Source organism: Bacillus rossius, chromosome 8 (genome assembly GCF_032445375.1).
Source record: "Bacillus rossius redtenbacheri isolate Brsri chromosome 8, Brsri_v3, whole genome shotgun sequence".
Taxonomy (NCBI): domain Eukaryota; kingdom Metazoa; phylum Arthropoda; class Insecta; order Phasmatodea; family Bacillidae; genus Bacillus; species Bacillus rossius.
The window spans coordinates 21,188,564-21,216,419 of NC_086336.1; the positions used below are offsets into that span (position 1 = coordinate 21,188,564).

At 35.4% G+C, this 27,856-nt stretch overlaps 1 protein-coding gene across 3 annotated transcripts in view; it reads right to left on the reverse strand.

The window, feature by feature from the left end:
• The window catches only part of LOC134535569 (regulator of nonsense transcripts 2-like), a 204,821-nt gene that overhangs the window by 147,960 nt on the left and 29,005 nt on the right, over positions 1 to 27,856 (reverse strand). For all 3 annotated transcript variants that reach the window (XM_063374757.1, XM_063374755.1, XM_063374756.1), the window contains 2 exons: positions 23,772 to 23,967; positions 15,825 to 15,970 (listed from right to left, as the gene is read on the reverse strand). In XM_063374757.1, the coding sequence (XP_063230827.1) occupies positions 15,825 to 15,970; positions 23,772 to 23,967 (342 nt within the window). The remainder of the gene's footprint in view (positions 1 to 15,824; positions 15,971 to 23,771; positions 23,968 to 27,856) is intronic.

The window sequence follows — 27,856 nt, forward strand, 5'->3', positions numbered from 1 at the left end:
TTTTATATGCTTCAATGTCTGTCACTTAATAGTTTAATAATTATAGAAAAGGATGTTAACCTGGTGTAACATGTGTTTGGTCCTTTGAGGTAACCGTCAGTAACATGGAAAATGGTGCTGGTACAGTTAAATTTAAAATTCCTATTGTTATTAAATTTAATATAATTTTAAATACTAAATATCACGGACTATTTAGGTACCATTGTGATCGCTGATTTATTTCTGATCTTTTATGTGTGATAACCATTTTCATTCATTTTATATTTAACAAGTTTTCTTTGTTCTAGTTAACCTCCCTTATTTTAATAATTATGTAATTGTGGAGATGGTGCCTTTTTGCTCTCATGTGAATGTATTGCCGGAAGTTGCATTGGCGGCCCACTTTCGTTCTAGAATGTTATGGGTAAAGAACACTGTTCCATGTTGCTGTCGGGTACAAATCCCTCCGCAGGACTATTTCTTCATCCGCACGTAACTTTAATCTTTGTGGCTTATCATAATGTTTAATCGTCATAGGTGAGCAGTCCAAAGTTGTTTAATATATCTAGATGTGTTTTACAACCAGTATGAGGAACTGTGTAATATTTAATTGTGATTGTGGGTGGAGCCAATGGTGTCCGCCATGTTGGATTAAAAAAGTGCTGTTCATGGAAAGGGCAGGAAAGAACTAGGCAGTTGTGTTGTGTGAGGCGAGAGGAATGGCCGAGCGCTGCCGTGCTGTATAATAAGTGCTTGCCAGTGACCTGGGGCCTGTGAGCATGTGATAATAAATGAATAGAAACACCAGTAGTTCGGCTTAAGTTATTCGTCCGGCGGCTCATCTTCGGCCGGACCACAAAACCCGATCAGTCGGCGGTAAAGCCGGTACCATCACAATAGTTACACTTATTTGTAAGTGAGGAGTATTTCAAACTTTTGGGCACGGTAAACAAATCTTACGAGCTGCTATAGCTTCAATTATTTTATGTGTACTACTTTTGGTGGTGAAGCTTTTATGTGCTCTTGTTCTGTTTTGTGCGAGTACATTACAATAATCCTAATTTTCACCGCGACTGGAGAACATTGTAAAATATCTCACGTGTCTAAAAATTTCATAAATATGCATGAACAGATGAATAGAAAGCAAATTGCAATGGATACTAAGGTACTATTCCATCTTTAACAATTAATCGTTAATTTATGGTATCATATGTGGTTTTCTACTAAGACTATGCTTTATTTCAAAATAAATTTTGACGTACTTTATATAATAAATTAAAAAAAAAAAATTATTGGTGGAAAATAACTTGAAAGTTTATTTATTTTATCGCTCAGACTTGTTGGAACCTACAGCTTCGAAGCAATTTGATACCCCGAAAATCTTAATGAAATTTAAGAACCGTTACTAATACTTAGCTAACCAACATGGAGGATTTTGGGCTCTTTTGACGAAAAACCGAGACTGCCTAAAATGACTCATGCAAACTGAGTCAATAAAGGTGCTTCACCTACACCATTACAGACATCCTGCACTACTCCAAGAGACCCTGACCCTTTGACCCCATAACACGTAACATTTTTGAAATATTGTATTTCCCCCAAATTTAATGTTACTGACAATATTTCATTTTCGTGACTTTTTATTAATACATACACGACTATGTGACCTTGAACTTTACTACATACCCAAATGAGCCAAAAATTCCCCCCCCCCCCCCCCCCCGACTTATATACGCCCATGGACCTATCCTACTGTAAATTCATTTCATATAATTTTCTTAAAATATAGGTACTCCATAATCTTTTATATTTTCTGCACACATTACTTATTATTTTGTAGATGCGATTTGTAAAACTTCGATTCTTGCAAGGGCCGAACACGGAATGTCAACTTTCTAAAGTATTCTATATACATTTTTAAAGTCAGTTATGTATTATATATATTATATGTGTAAACTTTCTACTGTATTCCATATATATATATATATATATGTAAACTTTCTAATGTATTCTATATACACCGTGTATCTAAAACATACTGACAAATTCTGGCAGAATATTCCTGGCGAAAATACAAGACGTAAACCTGTGTACCATAATTTTCTCGTTAATGGATTCGGAGTTTTGAACCCCCAAAAATCAAATTTTCTTATTCTTGAATAACTTGCACTGCGTCTGATGATTTTGTAGAACGCAAATTTTTCACCACTAGATACGTAGGTAGTAATGAACATCCTTCAATGAATATAACTGCATTTCTGTTTTAGCACATTTTATCACCTGAAAAGCTAATAATAAATAAAAAAAACCAGGGCAGGCATTACAAAGCACGTTTGCAAGGTGTAAAGTTTCCTTTCTAATAAAATCATATGCCACAGTTTACTTACTGATGATGATAAATTCAAGATATGGAAAATTCCATTTTCGGAAGTTCGTAACTCGATTTATGAGTAAAGTGGTTATTAGGCTTTCGTCTTGTATTCTTTCCAGAAACAGCCTGCCGAAGTTTGTACATGTTTTAGATACACGTTGTGTATATATGTAAACTTTATATATATATATTGTGCTCAATAACCAAGAGTAAACTTACTTTGGTTATGTTAGTGAACCTATGACTAGCCTATGGAAAGAAAACGCTACGTAACATGAACGAAAAAAATATTAAGTAAAACATAATTTTTCACTCAAATTAATTACAACTTTCAATATTAATTTTCGATGGGCTATTTCGTGGGCATCTTTATTGGAAGGACGCGGTGTTCTAGGGTTAATGGCTGTCGCTCATTAGCTGTTATAATCTCTGTATCATATTTAGATATACGGTAGCTTCAATTACAGAACAGCCACTGAGTGACAGGCAGCAAGCCCTCCCACACCTTAGGCCGCGGCCTTCCACCATAGACGGTCATGGCTCTTAACGACACATATAATTTATTCTAATATTTGCCGCAATATAGATACACTACTTAAAATATAACAAGACTCTCTGAAAAAGGATTGAAACCCAGGCCACCGCGAATGCCAGTTTAGTAATTGTACCTTCAGAGGTAGTATATAGGTGGGTAGTTACCACGACCATGTTCTACGTTATATGAGAAGAGACATACGTTTCCTTTCTGTAGCGAGATGTTGGCTCAATTTCAACATACCTAACACAATGATAATATAGTGAACTGTAATTCAATTTCGAAAAACCGATATGGTAATATTTTGTATTCAGAAATAACTTTCATTGAGATAAAGTCCATGTTGTCCGAACTTTGACGTTCACTTTTTAAAAAGTTTCTGGCAGTCCAATAGTTTTCTGGTAAAATAAGATCTTTGCAATCATTTTCACAGAGACCTTTCTCACAAGCTAAACGTCAAAATTCGTACAATGAAATATATTATAGTAGTTCTGTTTAAATTATGATTACCAGTTGTGATTGCAATAATAATAATAATTTATGTGTAATATACTGTAATGCCAGTAACATTGACTTTTAAGTTCACTTAATTAGTTACGAAGCAAATATTATGTTGATCGATAAAAAAAGGTATACTTAATTATTCACAACATACATTTATAAAAGTTAACTTAAAGTTAAAATTAAAGTATGGACATTTGGATTTACAGAAAATATATAAACTATTATCTAGGTCCATTGCGGGAAAAAAAACAGACAAATTCTTGTTTGACTTTTCTTAAAATCAAAAACGTAGACTACAGGGACTTTTTTTTTTGTAACTTCGAAACAAAATTTGGAGAAACAATTAACAAATTTTCATTTAGAAAATAGTAAACTAGCAAACTGGTTAGGATAATATTTCCTGGAGTAATTCAGCTTCAGTTGCCTGAGCCAGTACCTACCTATTAATTCGGGTGCCGGGACGCTGGCCAGACAGAGCGGAAAACTGTTCCAGCCTATCAGGACGCGCCATTGGTATTAACGCCACCTTGCGCGATTTGAGCAGAAAAAGTTGAGGTCAAGCCGATATTTTGTAATGCGGAAAGTGCCGAGATCGCCGATTTTTCAGAATTGAATATGCTGTTATGTTCTCAAACTATTAACAAATTATGTTGTGTTTTATTCTCTACAAATCAACGGTATATTTGTTACAAAACACGAGTCAGAAACGTCAAGTATATTAAAAAAGGTATAAATAAGAAGTTTCGTTCTGCAGTTGTCAGACAGATGACAATACTAAACTATTAGGTATGTAGGGTAGACTTGTATCTAAAGTTCTATTTTTGTTTTGTTTCGCTTGCAGTAAAATGTGAAATAAACATGAGTGATAAATTTACTTTGTAATATTTTATGTACCAGAACTGTTGTACGGTTTTTATTTAAACGAAGTGGTGTATCACACAGTAACATCCACGAAGCGTAAAGAAGGTTATAAAATGGACGCCGAAAGAGTTAAGCATAAAATCGGCGTTTCTTTAAACGAAAAAAAAAAATGTTCTATCCGCTCTGTCTGGTTTGTATGAAACGGGCGTGATAGTCCAGTGTCGTCTTGTGCATCTCAGCACATCACAAAGCCGTTGCCTCGACTGCTTCAGCTGACTCATCCCAGATCCCACCCTATCAGCCGTCCTTCATTTTTCTTTCTATATCACACCACTACCCCACCCCCCCTCTCCAGGTGGCATTCCGTTTTCCTACTAGTTCGTGGGATTTCCACATGGTGCCGCACCGTACGCTCTTCTGGCCGAATGCAACGCTATCCTACGAGGAAAACTTGAACCACTTCAATTGACCCCCGCGCGCGAGAAAATATTATCTCCCTTGCACTCTTAAGAGTGCGCGATACATGTGGTTCCGAGCAGCAAAATCGACGTTTGCGGTGGAGCAGATTCTGTAAATACCATGACATAAATTGGATTTTGGTAAAATATTATTTACAGAGTAAGGATGGATCTTAAAATGTTATTATTCGAAATTTCGGTATGCGTCTTATTTTATTAACTAATTATTCCTAAAAACGGCGAAGTTTAGTAGACGAATGCTAGTATAATTTGATTGGAAATGGGAAACAAAATAATAATATTATACAACACATATGTGTGCATGAGTTAGAAACAGCAGGATGCATTTAGAAGCAATACCAGCTGAAAAATCTGTTCCGCCGTAACCTTTGTAATCGGTAGACGAATAACGAATTTTACACATCATAGTTCACGCATCAATACACAGATGTCGGGCACTCCGCACGCAGAGGTTCATTGCAGTAACACATAACAGATGTCGCACATGTCGGAGGTCGTCACTACTTGTTTTGTTGTATCGCGCTACCACAAAGCCACATTTTTAAATTGAAATAGGTGGGAAACGCTGCAATTGGTGGCAATAAGACGCGTTTTAAAAAGAATAGTGACAAAGGAAACCTGCTTCTTTCTGCAAGGCGGAAAAATAAAAGTTAGGTAACTTATTTTTAAATTGATGATATTAGTTTGTTTTTGATTCCAAAATCTTTAAAACGAGTGTATAACACTTTCCATGTATCTGAATATTTCAAATAACAGCAGCGCAGAGACAGTAGCATCCGAGACCGGCCGCAGCGTGGGAAGATTGCACGGGAGAGGGCGGGCGGCGCCGGGCTGGCGGGGCCAGTGCGCATTCCACGTTCACACGCTGGTGACAGTAGATACGACAAACTGAATCCTTACAAATGAGATCATACAATGTTTCACCAACATCGGAAAAAAAAATTACAAGTTTTGATCTCTTTAGTTTATTACATATCCAGTTATTATAATTACATACGGCCATCTTTGTATTGTCTCTTGGTAATAATGGGATTTGAAAGTAAAAGTATATATTTTTAAAATGTCACTGAAAACTAGATGCTGCGTGGCATATTGCCGAAAACGAAAATTAGAGCACGTAGGCCTGTCGTTCGCCATATTACCTTCTAGGGCTGCTACTGTAGTTTTTGAAGTTGAAAATTAAAAAAAAATAATAATGGAATGGAAAATAAATATAATAAACAGAAATAAAAGTAATTACTAAACGATCGTCAGTTTCAATCTGGCTGTATAATTAATTTGGACTTTACTAGTGCAGAAAAATATTATATAAGTACATACACTTGTTGAATTTTACTCAAGATAAATTTGGTCATGTGGGTAAAGGCGTCATAACTCTAAACTAGCGCTTGAGGGTTCGAATCCACCTTGAATCAAATCTTTTTTTTCTCTTGCGGAAATAGTTTAACGTCCCATTATAAGGACTAACATAAAGCAATTTTACAATATCAGTAGCCTTTATCAAAACAATATAAAATATGGCGACTACAAAGGTGCCAACTATCACACACTAAACCTTTCTCAGGTTGTATCTGGCTGTAATTTTTTTGTTGTCAAGTTGCAAATAAATTGTATGATCGCAAGGGTTTGTTTACAAATTTAAGCAAACGATAATTACTATGGGAGTGGCGCCTCTCCCTTTACTTACTCAATGCGCTGCGGCCGGAGGTCTTTTTCCCCCCTCGTTGCAGTAATAGTCGTTAATATTTAATATGTTGTTTATAACGACAAAATACACACAAGTAATAACAAATATATTTAGTTCGAAAAGTTAAAGAAATAAAATGGGGAGAAAAAGGGGGAGGGGGGGCAAATTGGCCAGCCCCGATTTTACAAAGGCAGCGATATTACGAATGCCATCCTTGGAACCATGAGTCAAGGGCGCCCATACTCATGGGCAGGGTAGGGCCGTGGCCCCCTCCCCCAGCTTTCAGGAAGAGGAAAAAATGTATGGGTTTTTGAGTATTTTTGGCAAATTGTAATTTTTGACACTTTTTGTCAATTTTTGAAGGTCTGCCCCCCTCCCCTTACAAACTATTTTATAGTCTGGTTCCCCTTACAAACTGCGATATGGGCGCCCTTGCCGTGAGCATACATAAATCGTGGTTCTAGTATTATTAAAATGTGGAAACTAACAAGTTCTAGTGTTGTCACAAAAAACGAACTTGAACCCAAATTTGTTGACGCGAACTTGAACCGAACTATTTCAAAGTTCGGTTCGAGTTCGAAATTTCGAACGTTCGCACAGCCTTATGCAATACAGTAGAGCACTCCTCAACCGGAATCATTGGGGGGAGGTCTATTCCGTTTATGGGAAAATTCCGGGTAAGGGGAGTTGCGGTACGGAGGCAAATAAAAAGGCCTTTATATGCTGCACATATTAACTTATATGTATAGCCAAAGTTCTACTGTAAATATTTTCCACAGTAATAAAACCATACAATAAAAAATATGTAGATCTACAAGTACTGTTTTCAAAACGTACCGGGACGTAAAACTCCGGGCTGGTTGAATAACCTTCATTCTAGCAAGTTGGCAAGCGGGTGTTTCTTATCTCTGTGGGTGGGTGGGTGCGTGCGTGAGCGAAGAGGACTATGAAGAGGGTTCGGGGGAGGTAGTAGGACTACAGCTACAGTGTTGTGTTACTTCTGTGTTGACGTGCTAGTGATTCACACTTCCTGGAGAGTGTATAGTTACTGCCACGCACAGTTTACATTTCACATACACAAGAATAACACTTCAAGCATCTTGTTTAAAAACACAGAGATAGAAAATACAGATAAATGTAGACTGTTTAACCATATATTAAAGTATAAATATTTACATAATACATATTTGTACACTAAATTATTGTCTACAAACTGAAAGCATCACACATTGGAAGTAAATGTTACTCGCTATCACGTGTGTCAGCGTGTATAGTGGGAGTCGGTGTACAGACTCTCGGGCCGGCCGGAATTTTCCGTTTACTTGACATAGTGAATCAATAAAACTACTTATAGGATAAACATCTTTATAGTAATTCACGTCCGACGCGAAAACCAGCGGTGTATTTACGCAATGTGCGGGAAAGACAGGCTATAATTAGCTCTCTGACAGACGTGTGCGTGCGCGCCTACAAGACATGTACGGTCAGGCAAAAGCAAAAACGCCTCGTTCCAGTGCGGTAATGTTTTGGAGATGTTTTGTAATGTTTTAATTTTTTTTGGAAAATCAGTTCCGGATATCGGGAGTTCTGCTTGTGGGAATTACGGTTGAGGGGTGCTCTAACTGTACTACTCTTGAAATGTCACACGTGAATGGAAACTTATCAAATAAGCGTAGCATAGCAATTATATATCGCGTCTATTAAAAACATGATTTCAGAGGATTTAAAAAGGCTATCCAGGACTCTTTTTGGTCATTACATATTTTCTGTTGCTACATCTGGACACACATTAATGTTAATTGTTGCTGACATCACATAACACAGTATAAACAAATACTAAACGTCCAAAATATATACGGCACAACTGCATTGCCAATTCACTATCTAGCACTAGCGGCCGGCCGAGGTCAACGTGCGACCTGAAAGATAAGGTGTAGCGCTGTAAGCAACTACCGCGTCTACCAGAAAAGGAAAGTGAATGGGTGTTGGGTTTGACGGAGGGGATGTCGGATACACGGGGGAGAGTACAGTTTAATAGAATATTATAATTACATCGTAAAATGTTATTGGTCTCGAATTGTTTGTATCAGTACGCGGTATAACATAGTTACACTTATTTGTAAGTGAGGAGTATTTCAAAATTTTGGGCATGGTAAACGAATATTACGAGCTGCTATAGCTTCAATTATTTAATGTGTACTACTTTTGGTGGTGAAGCTTTTATGTGCTTTTGTTCTGTTTTGTGCAAGTACATTACAATAATAGTAATTTTCACCGCGACTGATACTGGAGAACATTGTAAAAAATCTCACGTGTCTAAAAATTCAATAAATACGCATGAACAAATTAATAGAAAAAAAATTGCAATGGCTACTAAGGTACTATTCCAGCTTAAACAATTAATCGTTAATTTGTGGTATCATATGTGGTTTTCTACTAAGACTATGTTTTATTTCAAAATAAATCTTGACGTACTTTATATAGTAAATTAAAAAAAAAACTTATTGGTGGAATATAACTTGAAAGTTTATGTATTTTATCGCTCAAAGACTTGTTGGAACCTACAGCTTCGAAGCAATTCGATACCGCAAATATCTTAATGAAATTTAAGAACCGTTACTAATACTTAACTAACCAACAGGGAGGATTTTGGGCTCTTTTGGCGAAAAACCGAGACTACCTAAAATGACTCATGCAAACTGAGTCAATAAAGGTGCTTCACTTACACCATTACAGACATCCTGCACTATGCCAAGAGACCCTGACCCTTTGACCCCATAACACGTAAAATTTTTTAAATATTGTATTTCACCCGAATTTAATGTTGCTGACAATATTTCATTTTCGTGACTTTTTATTAATACATACACGACTATGTGACCTTGAACTTTACTACATACCCAAATGAGCCAAAATCCCCCCCCCCCCCCCCGACTTATATACGCCCATGGACCTATCCTACTGTAAATTCATTTCATATAATTTTCTTAAAATATAGGTACTCCATAATCTTTTATATTTTCTGCACACATTACTTATTATTTTGTGGATGCGATTTGTAAAACTTCGATTCTTGCAAGGGCCGAACACGGAATGTCAATTTTCTAAAGTATTCTATATACATTTTTTAAGTTAGTTATGTATTATATATATTATATGTGTAAACTTTCTACTGTATTCCATATATATATATATGTATGTATGTATATATATATATGTAAACTTTCTAATGTTTTCTATATACACCGTGTATCTAAAACATACTGACAAATTCTGGCAGAAAATTCCTGGCGAAAAAACGACGAAAACCTGTGTACCATACTTTTCTCGTAAATGGATTAGGAGTTTTGAACCCCCAAAAATAAAATTTTCTTATTCTTGAATAACTTGCACTGCGTCTGATGATTTTGTAGAACGCAAATTTTTCACCACTAGATACGTAGGTTGTAATGAACATCCTTCAATGAATATAACGGCATTTCTGTTTTAGCACATTTTATCACCTGAAAAGCTAATAATAAATAAAAAAAACCAGGGCAGGCATTACAAAGCACGTTTGCAAGGTGTAAAGTTTCTTTTCTAAAAAAATCATATGCCACAGTTTACTTACTGATGATGTTAATTTCAAGATATGGAAAATTCCATTTTCGGAGGTTCGTAACTCAATTTATGAGTAAAGTGGTTATTAGGCTTTCGTCTTGTATTCTTTCCAGAAACAGCCTGCCGAAGTTTGTACGTATGTTTTAGATACACGTGTATATATATAAACTTTATATGTATTATATATATATATAGTGCTCAATAACCAAGAGTAAACTTACTTTGGTTACGTTAGTGAACCTATGACTAGCCTATGGAAAGAAAACGCTACGTAACATGAACAAAAAAAAATCTTAAGTAAAACATAATTTTTCACTCAAATTAATTACATGTTTCAATATTAATTTTCGATGGGCTCTTTCGTGGACATCTTTATTGGAAGGCCGCGGTGTGCTAGGGTTAATGGCTGTCGCTCATTAGCTGTTATAGTCTCTGTATCATATTTAGATATACAGTAGCTTCAATTACAGAACAGCCACTGAGCGACAGGCAGCAAGCCCTCCCACACCTTAGGCCGCGGCCTTCCACCATAGACGGTCATGGCTCTTAACGACACATATAATTTATTCTAATATTTGCCCCAATATAGATACACTACTTAAAATATAACAAGACTCTATGGAAAAGGATCGAAACCCAGGCCACCGCGAATGCGAGTTGAGTAATTGTACATTCAGAGGTAGTATATAGGTGGGTAGTTACCACGACCATGTTCTACGTTATATGAGAAGAGATATACGTTTCCTTTCTGTAGCGAGATGTTGGCTCAATTTCAACATACTTAACACAATGATAATATAGTGAACTGTCATTCAATTTCGAAAAACCGATATGGTAATATTTGTATTCAGAAATAACTTCCATTGAGATAAAGTCCATGTTGTCCGAATTTTGACGTTCACTTTTTAAAAAGTTTCTGGCAGTCCAATATTTTTCTGGTAAAATAAGATCCTTGCAATCCTGTTTACAGAGACCTTTCTTACAAGCTAAACGTCAAAATTGGTACAGTGAAATAGATTATAGTAGTTATGCTTAAATTATGATTACTAGTTGTGATTGCAATAATAATAATAATGTGTAATATACTGAAATGCCAGTAACATTGACTTTTAAGTTCACTTAATTGGTTACGGAGCAAATATTATGTTGATCGATAAAAAAAAGGTACACTTAATTATACACAGCATACATTTATAAAAGTTAACTTAAAGTTAAAATTAAAGTATGGACATTTGGATTTACAGAAAATATAGAAACTATTTTCCAGGTCCATTGCGGGAAAAAACAGACAAATTCTTGTTTGACTTTTCTTAAAATCAAAAACGTAGACTACAGGGACTTTTTTTTTTGTAACTTCGATACGAAATTTGGAGAAACAATTAACAAATTTTCATTTAGAAAATAGTAAACTAGCAAACTGATTAGGATAATATTTCCTGGAGTAATTCAGCTTCAGTTGCCTGAGCCAGTACCTATTAATTCGGGTGCCGGGATGCCGGCCAGACAGAGCGGAAAACTGTTCCAGCCTATCAGGACGTGCCATTGGTATTAACGCCACCTCGCGATAGAAGAGCCGAAAAAGTTGAGGTCAAGCCGATATTTTGTAATGCAGAAAGGGCCGAGATCGCCGTTTTTTCAGAATTGAATATGCTGCTATCTTCTCAAACTATTAACAAATTATGTTGTGTTTTATTCTCTACAAATCAACGGTATATTTGTTACAAAACGTCAAAAACGTCAGAAACGTCAAGTGCATTAAAAAAGGTATAAATAAGAACTTTCGTTCTGCAGTTGTCATGCAGATTACAATACTAAACTATTAGGTATGTAGTGTAGACTTGTATCTAAAGTTCTATTTTTTTGTTTCGCTTGCAGTAAAATGTAAAATAAACATGAGTGATAAATTTACTTTGTAATATTTTATGTACCAGAACTGTTGTACGGTTTTTATTTAAACGAAGTGGTGTTGTATCACACAGTAACATCCACGAAGCGTAAAGGTTATAAAATGGACGCCGAAACAGTTAAGAATAAAATCGGCGTTCCTTTAAACAAAAAAAAAAAAAGATCTATCCGCTCTGTCTGGTTTGTATGAAACGGGCGTGATAGTCCAGTGTCGTCTTGTGCTTCTCAGCACATCACAAAGCCGTTGCCTCGGCTGCTTCAGCTGACTCATCCCACCCTATCAGCCGTCCTTCATTTCCCTTTCTATCTCACGCCACTATCCCCCCCCCCCCCCCGCCACCCGGTGGAATTCCGTTTTCCTACTAGTTCGCGGGATCGCCACACGATGACGCGTCGTACACTCTTCTGGCCGAATGCAACGCTATCCTACGAGGAAAAAATGAACCACTTCAACTGACTGCGCGCGAGAAAATATTATCTCCCTCGCACTCTTAACGGCAAGACGTCTAGCGGCGAGCGAGAGGGGTGGAGATAAAGCGGACAAATAACAAAAGCGCGCTTCAAGCGATCACGCCGTAAATTCCTCAAAAATACCTCGTTATAGCCGTGTTCTCGCTATTACCGTGCTCGCTATAACGAGATTCTACTGTATATATTTAATACTATATTAAATGTTAATTTATTATTGGAACATGATATTTAAAGTTGAGATATGTTTTATGATATTTCAAGGGTATCAATTTAATTAATTTTGTTGTGATAAAATGGAATCAATACATTCCAACATTAGTTAATTAGAGTCGTTAGATTATTTTGATGATAGAAGATGGATAACGGTGATAATGCACTAGCAAGTGTGTATGAATGTGCTCATAAACTGTTGAAGTGCGAGTGGTACTTATATAGTTACTGGACACTATATGTTAGTCAGTGTGAAGTAATTGGTGCAACAATTAACAGTGTCATTTATTACACAATACCTTATTATTGTGTACGCTAGTTATTTGGCGAACTGAAAAAAAATTGTGGATAGACATAGCTACCAACTTCATTGACGGTCAACATAGTGAATTACCGTAGTGTACACTGTAACTACGTCGATGGCCGCATAGTTCAGCAAGTCAAAACTTTCCTTATTTAAAAACATGCCATTCATTCATTTGTGTTCACATAATTAATCATGGTATAGGAACAGCAATCTGTACTGTTGCATTTAGTACAGAAAATTATTGAGATTTTTATTTAAATGATTTATTTTATTTGCATAGAGACTATGAACATTTTTGTACAATATGACCCTGTGTAAATTCTCTATGAACTTTATTTCTTGTTTGTTTTGCGAAGAGTGGTATCTGTTTTGATGTATGCTTTGGATTTGTATAAGGAGGGTTGGAGATTAAAATTAAGGGAATATGGGCCTCCATGTTGAATGTGAAAAATAAAAGGTTTTGTCAGATTGAGAAGGACAAGTTATTGTGTGGTATTGATGAATTGAAGTCCATATTTGCAGCTGGAGCTGCATGAATGTTTGAAAGTGCAACTTGTTTCATAATGTGAATATTATTTCGGTATGTATATGGTCTCAAGGGTAACGCTTATTAGTGTGTGACTATTTATCAAAATATGGTGAGTTTGAAAATATTTATGTTATACCTTAAAAAGTCAGAAATGACCATAGCTGTGCAGCTGGTTTCTGCTATGAAGAAAATTTAATGCAAGAATTTTGCTGAATAGAAAAAAAAGCTGAAGGTTATTAATATTTATTGATATAAGCAATATCCTGTAGCGTACAATCAGTGGTAATTTTGAGTTAAGAACCTTGTGTTCGAGCTAGTTGAAATATTTGTTTAGCTTGGAAAATAACTATTGACGATTTGATGCACACACATAGTAAATTAGTCCGGAAATTTAATTATATTTCTTTGCTTTTACATTTTCATTGGTATGTATTGAATGCATTGATAGATTATACTGATAAATTGTGAACATTCAGATATGCACTAAAATCATATACATAAAATATTTGGTTTATACATGAGTACATACATGTGTATACACCATACATGAGACTCGAGGTATTAGAGCATAACTTTTATTCATTCCGTGCAGTTGTGTGAAATCTATTACATTTAAAATAATTTTTCATAAAAGAAAGGTAGTGGATTTTGAGAATAGTCTGGTTAAAGCAAATTTAAATTACATTTTGTGAATTTTCATTTTGATCAGCCATTCTTTTTAAGATAAATTGACTTTTCGGGCCTAGACATAACCACAAATTAATTTAAGTGTGTTTTAGCAAAACTCGAGGAATAAGTTTGAGGTTAATAATAAGTTGTAAAGTTCTAAAGGTAAGTTCGACAGATTTCAGTGATTATGAAAAAAATTCTGTGTTTTAACAATGTTCATTACAATGCCAAGGAGAGGACGATCTGATATAGTTCGCCAAAGTCACTTAAATGTGCGACGAGCTACTTCAAGTGTGAACCACACTGATGACCACTGAAGTTTGTGGAATTAATTTGGAGTTTCCGTGTTTCGTGCATGGACAACTGTATGTCGTGTGTTCGTGTGTCATCATTAGAAACCAGTGAATTTCGCGGATTCATTTCGTGTTATGCTAAAATTCAAATAATTATACCTTAGTGCTGCTTCTGTCATTGGTTCTCTGTTAATCTGGAGGACTGAGGGCCAATTAGAGACCCTCACTCATAGAAATGTTGAATCACAGGCCACCCAGCCGAGACGACTCACAAGTCAACAGCCAATGAACAGTTGGCATTTGCCCGAGTGTGTAGAGGATATTGGAGTCTATCCTGGAGGTCATTGAATCCGCGAAATTCACGGGTCTCTAGTCATAATCTTTGATAATTTATGCACTGAAAAATAAAATGAAAAATGGAGTTTACCAGAAAGATTTGCATTGAATGATAACTGCATTTATCTTTCATGTAAATAAAGTACATTGAATTCATTTAAATTACAAACGAGTTTCATTTAATATCCAAACAAAAGCCAAACTGTACACGATGCGGCTAAAATTCTCTGTCTCAAATAATTATAGTTGGTAGGTTGATGAGGATTGATAATCACTTATGAAGAGTTACAATCAAATTAATTTTGGGTGGTACGAAGTTCACCTGGACATCTAGTGTGTGTGTGTGTATCTATATATGTATATGTATGAATATGTATGTATATGTATGTATATATGTATATGTATGAATATGTATGTATATGTATGTATATATATATATACATACATATATACATGTGTATATTATGTATATATATGGAAAGTATACCATTACCAGGCTGTCTATGCATATTTTGTGAACCTATTACAGCGCTTTTTGAAAACCTTAAATTTACTTCTTTTTTTTAAGATTTTATATTATTGGGGCATAGTCTACATGCAAAACTACGCATAATACGAAATAGATTTACAATTATCAGGAACGTGCTGATTTATGTCAGATAATGTTAACATAGTTTAAGTACAATTCCGCATCTTTTACTACGCATATAATGTCCAATCATGAACTAAAGAGCGAAGAATTAAAAAAAAAAAAGTTTCTGAAAATTGAATTTTCTGGACATCAAGCACAGCTGCTGTTTATTTCAGGACATTTTCGTGACTTTTGAGACCTGTAGACGCCCTGATTACTAAACCTCTTTTTACACTTTCCAAAATCAGAAAAATAGTTCTTTTTTTGTAAAAAACACAAAAATGCAAAAATAAGTGAACAGTATAAGCAATACTTCTGGACATATAAACATTGTGCAGGATCAGAAAGTGTAAAAATTATAGACCATGAAATAAATAAATTTAATTATAATTAAAAGATTCTAAATTATATTAATACCTACTAAAAAAATTAATCAATCAGGCGGGTTTCACCATACCTTTAAAAGATGTTTACAAAGAGATGTGTAGTAGTCCTTGAGCAGAGTTCTCACATTACGTTGTTTGTCTTTTGATAGTAAAGTACTCCTAGGAATGGTCATGTTGTACTTCTCTGCCATCTGTCGAACTTTTCTTGATGTCAAACCTTTCAACACAGGTAACAATGGACAATTAAATTAAAATACAGCCCCTTCAAATAAAATTAAAATAATGGTTCCAGTAGCTTATAAGTTCAAGTAGATTACAATTTAATATCCCACAAAACAAAAAAAACTTATACAGTTTACCAGCATTAAAAAATAGTAAAACAAATTCTTATAGAACATCCTTCTGAAGGAATTCTTTATTAGATTGATTGAAAACAGATAAATAGAACTGTTATTTATTTGACCTAACATATGATGTTTTTCTAACATTAGTGTGTTAAATTTTCTTTACAACAGTTTCCTAATCTTAATTTTACCATTATTATGTAGACATTGTACAGTAATTTTTTCTAAAAATGTACTTACTCCCTATGTTCTTAGTATTGTATTTTAGAAAGGTAAACCTGTATGTAATTTTTTTATGTGTAAACTCCTAGCGCTCTATATACGGCATTTGATAGGAGTAATTTCGTGAAATGGAATGGAAGCTGATGAACGGAAATGTGACACACAGATGGCGGACCCACGTGCAGCAACATGAATCCATATATAGTCACTTTCGTAAACATTAGGGTACATATCAAACGTATTGGTGTGCTAAAAGAAATTTTAAAATAGTGAAACTACTTTGGAATATATTTGGTCAACTAAAAGAGTAATTACAAGTTTTAAAATACCTAAGAAAACTGACATTACAATATTATTATTATTATAATGCATATTCTCCTAAATACAAATTGGCTCAATAGCACAGTGGTAGACAGCATGCTTTTTTCCCTCATCTCATGGGAGGTGGTTCGAATCTCATCACTGGAAAATATTCTTTTGTACTTTTTTAATAACATTATAATATAATAATACAGTAAAACCACTTATTTGCACTTTTCAAGGAACCCCAAGGAAAAAGTGTAAATTGCGGGAAAGTGTAAATTGTGGGAAAGCACTTTTATTGGCAGTTAATGCTAAATTTTAGCTTAAAAAAATGTATCAGCATTTACTGGTGCTACAAGACAAACAATAGTTGTTTACAACACATTTAGGGCACTGCAAAAATATAATTTTCTTAAATATAAAAAACAATGCAACATAAAGCCTACATTAAATTTTCTCTAGTACAGTTTTATAGGTACATACTAGTATAAATTCAACACTTTTTAAAGAAATCTGAAATTTTTGTTTGACTTTTCTTTTGTTCAGTTTGTATGGTCTGAATTTCTTTTTCCAAGGAATGAAGTGCATCAACTGCATTTTCACTGTTTGGTGCACTGAGAATATAATTCCTTAGAGTCTGTAGGGCTTGAAGTGCATCGATCGTCGTCGTTATGGGAGTTTCCACTTCCGAATCATCATCTTCACTACTTTCTTGTTTTTCTGCCAGATGACTATCAACAATGTCCTCCACAGTCTGGACTTCACAAGTTACAACATTATCATCCAGTTGTACATAGTCAGTGAAGTCTCCATTTTGTGAAAGTTGCAGATATTCTTCTTTAACTTTATCTGCTCCAGGCAAGTTTTCACTGGATCCAGCACTCTGTCCACTGTCAACAAAGAAACCAGCTTTCTGGAAACAGTTGGTTATAGTTTCTGGTGTAACTTCCTTCTATGCTCTTGCTGCGAAATGTAGTGCAGTTAGTAGATTTATTTTCATTTGTGTTGGGTCCTTGCCATTGTCCAGCATGGCAACTGCTCTGGATACAATGCATTTGCGGTAATAGCACTTGAAAGAGTTGATGATGCCCAGATCTAGGGGCTGGAGTGTGCTTGTGCAATTCGCAGGGAAATACACAATCTTCACATTCCTCAGCTCTATGTTTATTTTGTGGGCAGGGCACTGATCAATGAATAGCAAGACATTTCGGTTACGCAGCGCCATTTTTCTGTCAAAAGCTTGGATCTGTTGCTGAAAAAGAGACCCTGTCATCCAGGATTTATTGTTTGCTTCATACAAAGTTGGCAAAGTTTTAATGTTTTTAAAACAACGTGGTTTTTTTGATTTGCCGATTACAAAGAACGGAAATTTTTCAGAACCATCAGCATTTGTAAGTAAGAGAATGGTAATGCGATTTTTGCTCAGCTTGCCACCATGGCATTTTTCCCCTTTAAAGCATAATGTTTTATTAGGCAATACACAATAAAACAAACCTGTCTCATCAGCATTGAAAACATCTTTAGCTGAGTACCCCTTCAACTGTTCCTTGAGCGACGTGTTTTTCCAAACATCAGCAGTTTCCTCGTCCACACTCTTGCTTTTACCACACACAACCTTATAAACAACATTATGGCGCTGGCGAAATCTGTCTATCCATCCATTAGAAGCTGAAAAATCATCAATTCCAAGCCTCAAAGCAATGACTTTTGCTTTCTCGCGTAGTACGTTGCCATTGATTGGAAGATTTGAAGAGCGAGCACAAATGAACCACTCATACAACAAACTTTCAAGTTCTTTAAATGTAGTCTCTTTCACGTACTTGCGCTTCTTCGCACTAGGCCCGCATTTGGCAGCATTTGCTTCAATAGAACACCTATTTTTAATTATTGTGTTTAAAGTACTAACAGGAATATTCAGTTCCTTGGCCAAAACCACTCGGGTACCCACATGCTTGTCAAACTTCTCAATAATTTTAATTTTATCTTCAATAGATAAAGTATTTCGTGGAACTTTATACCTATCCATCTTCAATCAAAATCTTGCCATAAATAATATTGTGAACGATAAAAAAACACGTGCTAAACCAAAACGGACGTTGACTAATGTAAACAATGAAAGCCATCATAGATATGTACTGTACATAATGCAGCACTACTAAATATACGTACTGTGTATAAGCGCTTTCCGGTAGTATCGATAGCTCAGCGCTTCGGACTATGCTCTGCTACGAGAGTGCTCTATGACACCATAAATAAAACCGTTTGTGGTTCTGCTACGAAAGTTCTCTATGGCAGCAAAGATTAAAACGTTAGTAGAGGAGAGGCACCATAGAACTTGTCGATACATCAAAACGAAAGGTTACAGACAATAGGCGAACTACTTCAAACTTTTCACATCTATGACTAACGTGACGAGTATTTACATTTTTACCGTGTTTTGAAACGTACATTCCGGGTTTTTTGGTTACGTAGCGGTGTAATTCAGGGAAAATGCAACACGAAAGTTAATGTACAATAAAACGGACCTACATAAAATGACGTTATTTGCGGGGAAACGTAAATAACGAGAACGTAAATACGAGGTTTTACTGTATTATAATAAAGTTGAATCAGCTCAGTAAGGTTAAAGTTTATTTGTAGGAAGTAAGCTCACCAGACAAAAATTAGTTTCCCTATTTCGCACACACATATGGTTCATTAAGCCTATACAGATGGTGCAACGAGTCCCGTGCTTAACCTACATGAGCATAAGGCAGTAGTGATCAGTGAGACACTGATGTTTCAAGTAGGCAGTGTATGTCAACATGTAAGGATGTGACAGAGTGGTAAAAAGAGGCAATCATGTTTGGCAGTGCCCATGCCATAGACCATACATTGCATGAAGTTGCTAGAATTTGTTGGAGTTTCACAATGGACTGTTCAACATGTCTACGTGGTTACGAAAATGACATCAGAATTGTAGTTGGAAAAAGATCCTGACTGAGAGGGACTGGAGACGCGTTTCACAGCTTGTGAAACCAACAGGAATTGCTGCAGTCAGTGAATGAAAGTCCAATCCAACCTGTTAGCAAAAGAACACTGCGATGGGAACAGCATGCAATGAACATTTTCAGTCGGTCACCTCGCAAGAGGCCATTGCTCACATAGGAACATAAAGCTGCGTGTCTTCAATTGGCTAGAAATCATCTTAAGTGGACAGTAGCTAAATGGCAGAACGTATGTAGTCAGATGAATCTTGTTTTTGCCTGTATTCCAATGACGTACATCAAAGAGTGCACAGAAGGCCAAATGAAGCATTTCATCCTGGATGTGTGCAAGGTCAGGTTCAAGCCGGAGGTGAGTCCGTGATGTTTAGGGGGTGTTTTTCATATCATGGATTGAGCCGCTCACTGTGGTGACCACTAGCATGAACCAGCGTGTTTATTTAAACATTGTGGATGATCAGGAGTTGCCTTTCAGACAACATCTGCATAATGAGTACAGCTCGATTTTTTCATTATGACAACAGCAAAGTTCATCGGACTGAACGCATATGTGACTGGTTCTATGAACACTCCCCTACCCTATTACATATCGATTGGCCTGCAAAATCACCTGAATTGAACCCCATTGAAAATCTGTGGGATATGTTAGAAAAGCAAGTAAAATGCTGACATTAGCATCCTCACAATTTTGTGGAATTGGCAATCAAATCCTCAGCGAGTGGCATACCTGTACAACCTTGTGGACTCACTTCCTAACCGAATCCAGGCGGTTATCAAGTCCAGAGGCGGAGTTACAATGTATTAAATGATGCTTGTAATTATTTCTCCAGGGGTAACTATTTTTTTTGTCCAGTGATCTTATTTACAGACTGATTTCAGTCATTTATGCAAAAAAATACAAACATATAGGACTATTTAATGTTATATGTGTTTTAAAATTTTTCAGGTAAATATTTTAGTAATTTCATAAAAGTGTAACTTTTTAACTTGTGCGTAAACTTTATAGTTTTAACTGTTTAGTGAATTTTATGATGGGCAGTATTTTCATAATAGGCTTTAGCATCTGTACATCAAAGTTAAGCGGAATATGAGCTGAATTATATAATACATGTGATTCGTTCAATCTGCAGAAATTTCTTTGTAATTATATAAATAAATAAGGTGCTTGGATTAAATTATAACTGCATCTGCAGCAACAACAAAATATTTTTTTTATTTGAATGAAAAAAAAAAGAAATTTACAATACCAGTGTTAAAATTATGCCATAATCACATCATTTTGTTGGATTTATGATTTTTTTTAGTCGTTCTTTGCAATTGGAACAGTGAATGATTGAAAACAAACCTTCATGCCCAATAACTGATAACATTAACCATCTAAATAAATAGCTGCCATAAGTGGTATTTGAAAATAATGATCTTGCTCATCTCTGGTATGCATTTAATAGTGGCAAGCGACATTTACAATTCAGGCAGTGAATTCTATCGGTTGGTGCAGAAAGTATGTGTGGGGTTTGCACCCATAAATTTTGGTAGAAGAATCCCGAAATCTCCGTATTCTATAACCCGGCAGTCTGGAAAACTTGGCTACACCCTGGCAGGGCAAAAAAACCCAGTGCGCAGACCCGTTTATGGTCCCACATTCCTTTGTCTCGCGCCACACTCCCACTCCTCCACCACGTGTCTGGTGCCGGCACGCGCTCAGCCATTCAGTCTACCTGCAGCCTTTGCCAGAGTTAGTCGATTTCGTAACCGCATTGCGTAACTCAATGTGAATGACTGTGCGTACTGTATTGTTCAGAGCTTTTTCAAAATTTCATGGGTGCTGGACAGTACTCTGCGATGGCATCTTCCGTTAAAAGAAAACAAGTGAACTTGTCTATGGAGCAAAAGTAGTGGGCATTAAAGAGACTGGATAAGGGAGAAAGTGTCAGTGCAGTGGCTAATGGCTTGGGAGTCTGCAAAAGTACGATTGGAGACTAGAAGAAGAAATCAAGCCCTGGTGTGTTAAAAGAATGTGTTCAGAAACATTGAACGAAAAGAAAAGTATGAAGGAAAGTGACTAATGAGGTAAATGAAGCATCTTTACATTTGGTTTCGCCAAACAAGAGAGAAGGCTATGCCAATTATTGGGCCAATCTTGCAAGAGAAGGCCTTTAAATTTTATGAAGAATTTAAAAATGACGATCCTAAATTTGTCACAAGCACTAAGTGGCTTGATCGCTAGAAGAAACACTATGGAGTCCAGCAGTTTAGTATTTGTGGTGATAAAACTATATGGGGACACGGAGTGTATGTCTCAGTTTAAGGAAAACTTTCAGAACTTTATCAAAGTTAAAGGTTTGATTGGAGAGCAATTGTACAATTGTAATGAAAAAGGGTTCAATTATAAACTTTTACCAGTGAAAGTTCTTGCTTTCATGGAAGAACATGTTTTAAAAGGAGTAAGGAGAGGGTAACAATCCTAGCATGCAGTAATGCAACACGTGAGCAGAAATTAAAACTTGGTCTAATAGTAAAATCAAAGAAATCGTGTACATTAAAGCACAATGAAATGGATAAACTTTCAGTTTGGTACCGGAACCAGTCACATGCCTGGATGAACTGTGCAATTTTCAAAGAATGGTTCCATGAAGTATTTGTTCCATCGGTTGAACAGTTTAAAATCTAAAAACCTGCCAAGGAACTCTATTCTGATTTTGGACAACATGTCTTCGCACCCAGACAGTGAAGAGCTACAAAATGGGGACCTAATAGTAATGTTTTTACCACCCAATGTCACAGCGTTGTGCCAGCCAATGGACCAAGGAGTTTTGGTTAGTCTCAAGAGAAGATGCAAGCTGTTATCTTCCCTTCTTTCTGCAAAAGATGATGGTCAAGGTCTTATCCAGAACTTAAAGAAAATTAACCTATTGGATGTTGTTGGACGGGTAGGGGATGCCTGGAACGAGTTATAGTCATTAACACTAGTTAATTCCTGGCAAAAACTCCTTAATTACGAGGGAAATGAGTTCGTTGAAAATGATGATGCAGCAAATGTAAACTTACCCTACTTACTGAAAAGAGTTCCTGGATGTACAGAAGCTGATGAAAATGAAGTCAAACAGTGGTTTCAGAATGATACTGAGGAAAAATTATGTCAGATGCAGAAATTATTGCTGCTGTCACAGTAAATGACAAAATGCTGGAAAATGATGAAGACATTGACGTTAACGTTGACGTTGAGGACTCCACCGTACAAATTCCTAAAATATTTCATAGTGAGTGACTAAAGGCTGTCGAAACCATCCTTCAAATTTTGAAGAAGGTGCGTCGGTAATGGACTTACCGTTCCTTCGTCGTCTTCATGATGAAGGAGCAAAAACGCAGTGTGCAGAAGACAACAGGACATTACACATTTCTTTAAAAAAAAAGTAGCCAGTTTTTGCACGTCTGCTAGTTAATTTTCATTATATACAGTTTTATGCCTTTATAAAGTATTTTCTGAGGTCTGTCTTATCAGGAAAATTACTGTAAACTGCATATTCATTCATTTTCATTTTCATGTAGTAAAGGCTCTATGCCTTCATAAAGTACCAATTTTCCTTTGTTTAAGGGTATTTGGGCAAATAATTCTATGTTGTGTTCTCAAGCAAACAATACATAAAGTACAGCACTGTATTTTCTGACAAAACACTCGCACTTATTCTTTTTTTAACCCCATTTCCAATAACCCAACATTTTTGCTAACTCGGCCACCCTTCTGTCCACAATAAGCCGAGTTTTTGGTACTCCACCGTATTTGAAAAGCAAATATTTTATTCATCAGTTTATCACACATGACATTATTTTTAATAATTCTACGTTAAATTTTGTGTCTGAGTTCCCTATTATAAGTTTATTTGCAACCGGAACATGAGTTTGCTGTTACCCAAGGTTAAATGTTTACACATCACTGGCAAGTACTGAAAGACTCTTTTTTTTAAAATGTATGAGACTAGCAAAGAATGTTCATATATTTACATATGATTTGACAAGTTCTATATCCCGGAGCCTTTACTCCATGTGGGATCTAAAAAATAATATAAATAAATAAATAATTAAATAATTTAGGCATTTTAAAAGTAGCAGGATGAATGATAAAGAACCAATATATGTTCCATACAGAACTAGTATTTGCTAATACCTGCATAGTCTTCCCCACAGTAGCGGCAGAATGTAGAGATTATGTTTATGTTGTTATGTTCTTCCTTGTCCATATTGATGAGCACGGTCAGCACATTCCCCAGCAATGGCAGTCCTTCCTTGTGGGTAAATATACCCGCATTAATCAGCTCAGCATAAAACCGCAGATCCACCCGTAGTTTACTCTGGTTGAATGACTAAAATAATGAATTAATTACAAAATTAATACACAAATTGCTAAACCTGGTTATAATTTTCAGTATATGTAGGCCTGAATATTATTTCTTTTCAAATGTTTATCTGTTTCATAAAATATTATTTCTTTTCAAATATTTATCTGTTTACATATTGTCTTACATTTAATTTTTTTTATGTAATTTGTAAATACTACGATGATTCAATGTAAAACTGACTAGTTCCATATCCTCTTCATTTCTGCCATAAATAAAATTATATTTTAAAAAACTAAAAAACACATTTTCTATGTTGTATGAACTAAAAAAAAAAAAAAAATTATCTTTAAATTTATATAATTTGTTCAAAATCAAAGAATAATTACAATTCTGTTTTTTTGTTCATTAAAATTAATGTAGTTATTCTTTCGCTTTTGAACAAATTATCGGGTCATTCCATGTCAGTTCAACCACACCATGACACCCACCGTCTCAGATTTTGACGAAACTTGGCATGGTTGTTCTATTCATTGATGTAAGTAACCATACCAATTTGTTTTGCTCTATCTCGAATGGTTTAGAATTTACAGCCCCTTAAAGTTTATGGATTATTGACATTTTAATCATCTGGCCGCCGTTAACTAGATGTGTTGTACAATGGAAAAAAAGTTCATATTTTTTTTATTTACTAACCATTTTGTCTGAAAAAAATTTTGTTTGGATCAATGTAGCAGGAATAATATAAAAAATGAACAAAACTACTAAGTGTTTATTTGGAACCATAAAATTTCTTAAAGTGTAATTTTTATGATTATCAAAACAAAATGTAGAGTTTTACGGAAAATGGTAAATCTCATAAAGGGAAAAGGATAATCATGAAATCTTTGTTTTGTTTTTGTTCTAAAAGATATGTTCTACCACATTAAACAGTAAGATTCAGGGTTTTTTTACTCCTTTGATAATTTTTTTCACTTCAAAACACAAAATTAGTTAATTATTTAATTTTGGTTAAAAAGCTGCTTTGGCCGCTATTTGCCTGCCTGTGTTTCTGAATTATATACAGATGATTAAAATACCATATTTTCCTTTTGGTATCCCACACACCTTTTTATAAAATTAATTACCTTACTTGCTGCTTCCTGTTTCCCATGCTGTCAAATCCTGCATTCCTGCCATGACATCAACCTGTTCCCTTTACACTCACAAATACGAACAGAACTGACCTCAGTAATGAGATTGCAGTTCAATTTAAATATAATTATTAATTTACACTACATAAAACATTAGTGTGTTCACTTACACATGCAATACTCCTATGTTATTAAGGCTTACAGTTCTTGCGGTTGTAACACTGTTAGGTCATTGTACTTCAAAATTCTTCTAGATTGTCAAATTTTGATAGGATATTTGTCATACATTCTTGTGAAAACTGATAGGTTCTTCCAGTCATTGTTTTTGGCGGTTCCACCATAGCAATAATATGAGGAATGGGCACAACACATGTATCTTCTTTCCTGGGCCAAAAAAAGGATGGTGATGGTCCGCGGGGATGAAGAAACTGTACCGTGACATCTTGTTTAGCATTTATTTCATTCACCATGCCAAAGTCCCAAAAGCTGTCATAAACACAAGCAATAAAACATCCAGGGTACAAATCTTCTAATTTCACGAGATAGTTTTGCTGAATGCTAAATAAATTAAAAATAATTTATGCTTTTTCATCCTTGCTAATTCTTTGAGCCTCAATTGTTTGTGAATCATTTTGTGGCTGAAAGTTGTGAAATGATCTTGTCCCTGGAAGAGTTTTAACATCTTTGAAGTGACTTTCCATAGCAAGACAAGTCAATTTAACTGCTTCTTTGGTAATAAAATGGAAACTGATATTTTCAATTCTGGTCTTGCAGAAGTCAAACAGTTCAGCCACTGTTATAATTTGTTTTTCCAGAGGTTGTTTAAGACTTTCCCTCCGAGCTATGCGTTTTACAGTACCCCCTATTCCGTCGCATTCCGTTTTGCCATGGCTGGTCGCAAAAAATGACCACTGAGCTCTCAGTAAAAAATCTCTCTCATGTACACAGATTTACGAAGTTGTATTTATTTTTATATTGTGCTGCACATATTTTTATATTGTGCTGCACACCCATCACTAAAGTAATGAATCTCTTTAATGTGTGGGTGGTTCTCTTTCAAAAAGGCAGTCATAGATTTTGGATTTCGTACACCATACTTACATCATGTTTGAGGTCATCAGATATGATGCAAAAAGGTAGAACAAGCTTTTTGCCAGTTGCATCCTTGCAGTGAATGATTACAGGATGAATAGTGCATGAATCTGAGGTCCAGTGGTAACCTTGGGATTCCTCTTGTATCGTGAAAGCATAATTTTCACTGAAGTCCATTGAAATTACAGCTACATTGGAAAGAGCTGTTTCCTTTAAAATTTTAAAAGTAGATGCTTGTGATTTGGCAATGGAAGAATGAGGTATTAATTTGTTGAGTTTTTCAACTAATGTTTCTATAAATTCAACAACAGAGCTGGAACACCTTATCATTTCAGTTCGAACTGTGGAAACCCACTGACTGAACTCAATAACGTCTTTATTGTCATATTCTTCAAACTTTGTCTGTAAAAAATGGACAAGGTTATCTTTTGATGAACATTTGTCACAATGCCTTAACATACATTCTCTTGTTGCTCCTTCACAAACCATGAGCAATATCAGTTCTTTGTAATCTTCCTCTATACCGGCTCCATGAATCAATAAAATAACATTCTGGTGTATTGTGCACACACATACTAAGTGTGTGCCACTAGAGGCAGCTAAAATGCACCATTTAGGTCTCAAGAAACAGAATTTTGAAAAACCTACTATTTTCAAATGAGGATTCTCCCATTCAAAACTTGAGTATAGCTCAGAAAGATTACACAAAATCAAAAGCTTTCTCTCATAAACCTTTTTTCCTATACTCACGACATCCTTCATCCCTGACAAAATTCTACAATGTTCATCACTCTGATAAAATTGTTTCACTAAATCAATAGTATCAAGGCTTAGCTGTTTCCCTTGCTTAGGGTCTGGTTCGCCTAAAAAAAACCTTGTCTTTAAACACATGTCGAGCCTTACGAACAGAATAATCAGATGTGTTAAAAGTTTCTTTTATTTTTTTTCTTGACCACAACAGAGAAGCTGTTACTGTCAACATTTGAATGCGTTTTTTTCTTGATGCACCTATAATTTCCTTTTTAATAATGTTCACTAGTTTATCCATGTCTTCACTGTTCTGCAACATACTTTTTTCCAACAAGTTTTTTTCTTCTGGTAGATCAACTTCAAGAACAGTTTCAATTTTTGATTTTACTTTTTCATGAACTTTTTGTAGCTTTTCTTTTGCAAAACTTGATTTGCTATGATGACCAAGTGCATGTAATTTCATTGGTGAACATCCAATTTCATGAAAGGAAGAATTTAGCTCGTCAATTACAGTATTTTTTTGAAGTTGGTTTAGTTCATTTCTAAATGTTAGTCCTATATCCTTTGTTTGTCCATTTTCGTGCTCATCATTACTTTCAACCTTGTCAGCTTCTTTATCTTTTAAAAGTTTATTCCTGCAAAACGCACAAAGTTTCTGACCAGGTTTAACCTTGTACCCTTTTGATAAGTTGATTCTACTTTGTTGTACAGTTAAAACACGAAGTGCTTTTTTAGTAACAGTTTTATGTCTTTTGAAAGGATCACAACACACCTTTTGTAAAAATTCATACTTCTTTAAAAACACACTTTCAAGGTGAAGGCAAACAGTTGTTAACTTGTTGGATTCACATCTTAATGTCAAAAGATTCAAATCTTCTTCAGAAAGTTTTTCAATACCTTGTATAGACTTGTCCTTGACATAGTGTAACAGATGGCAATCA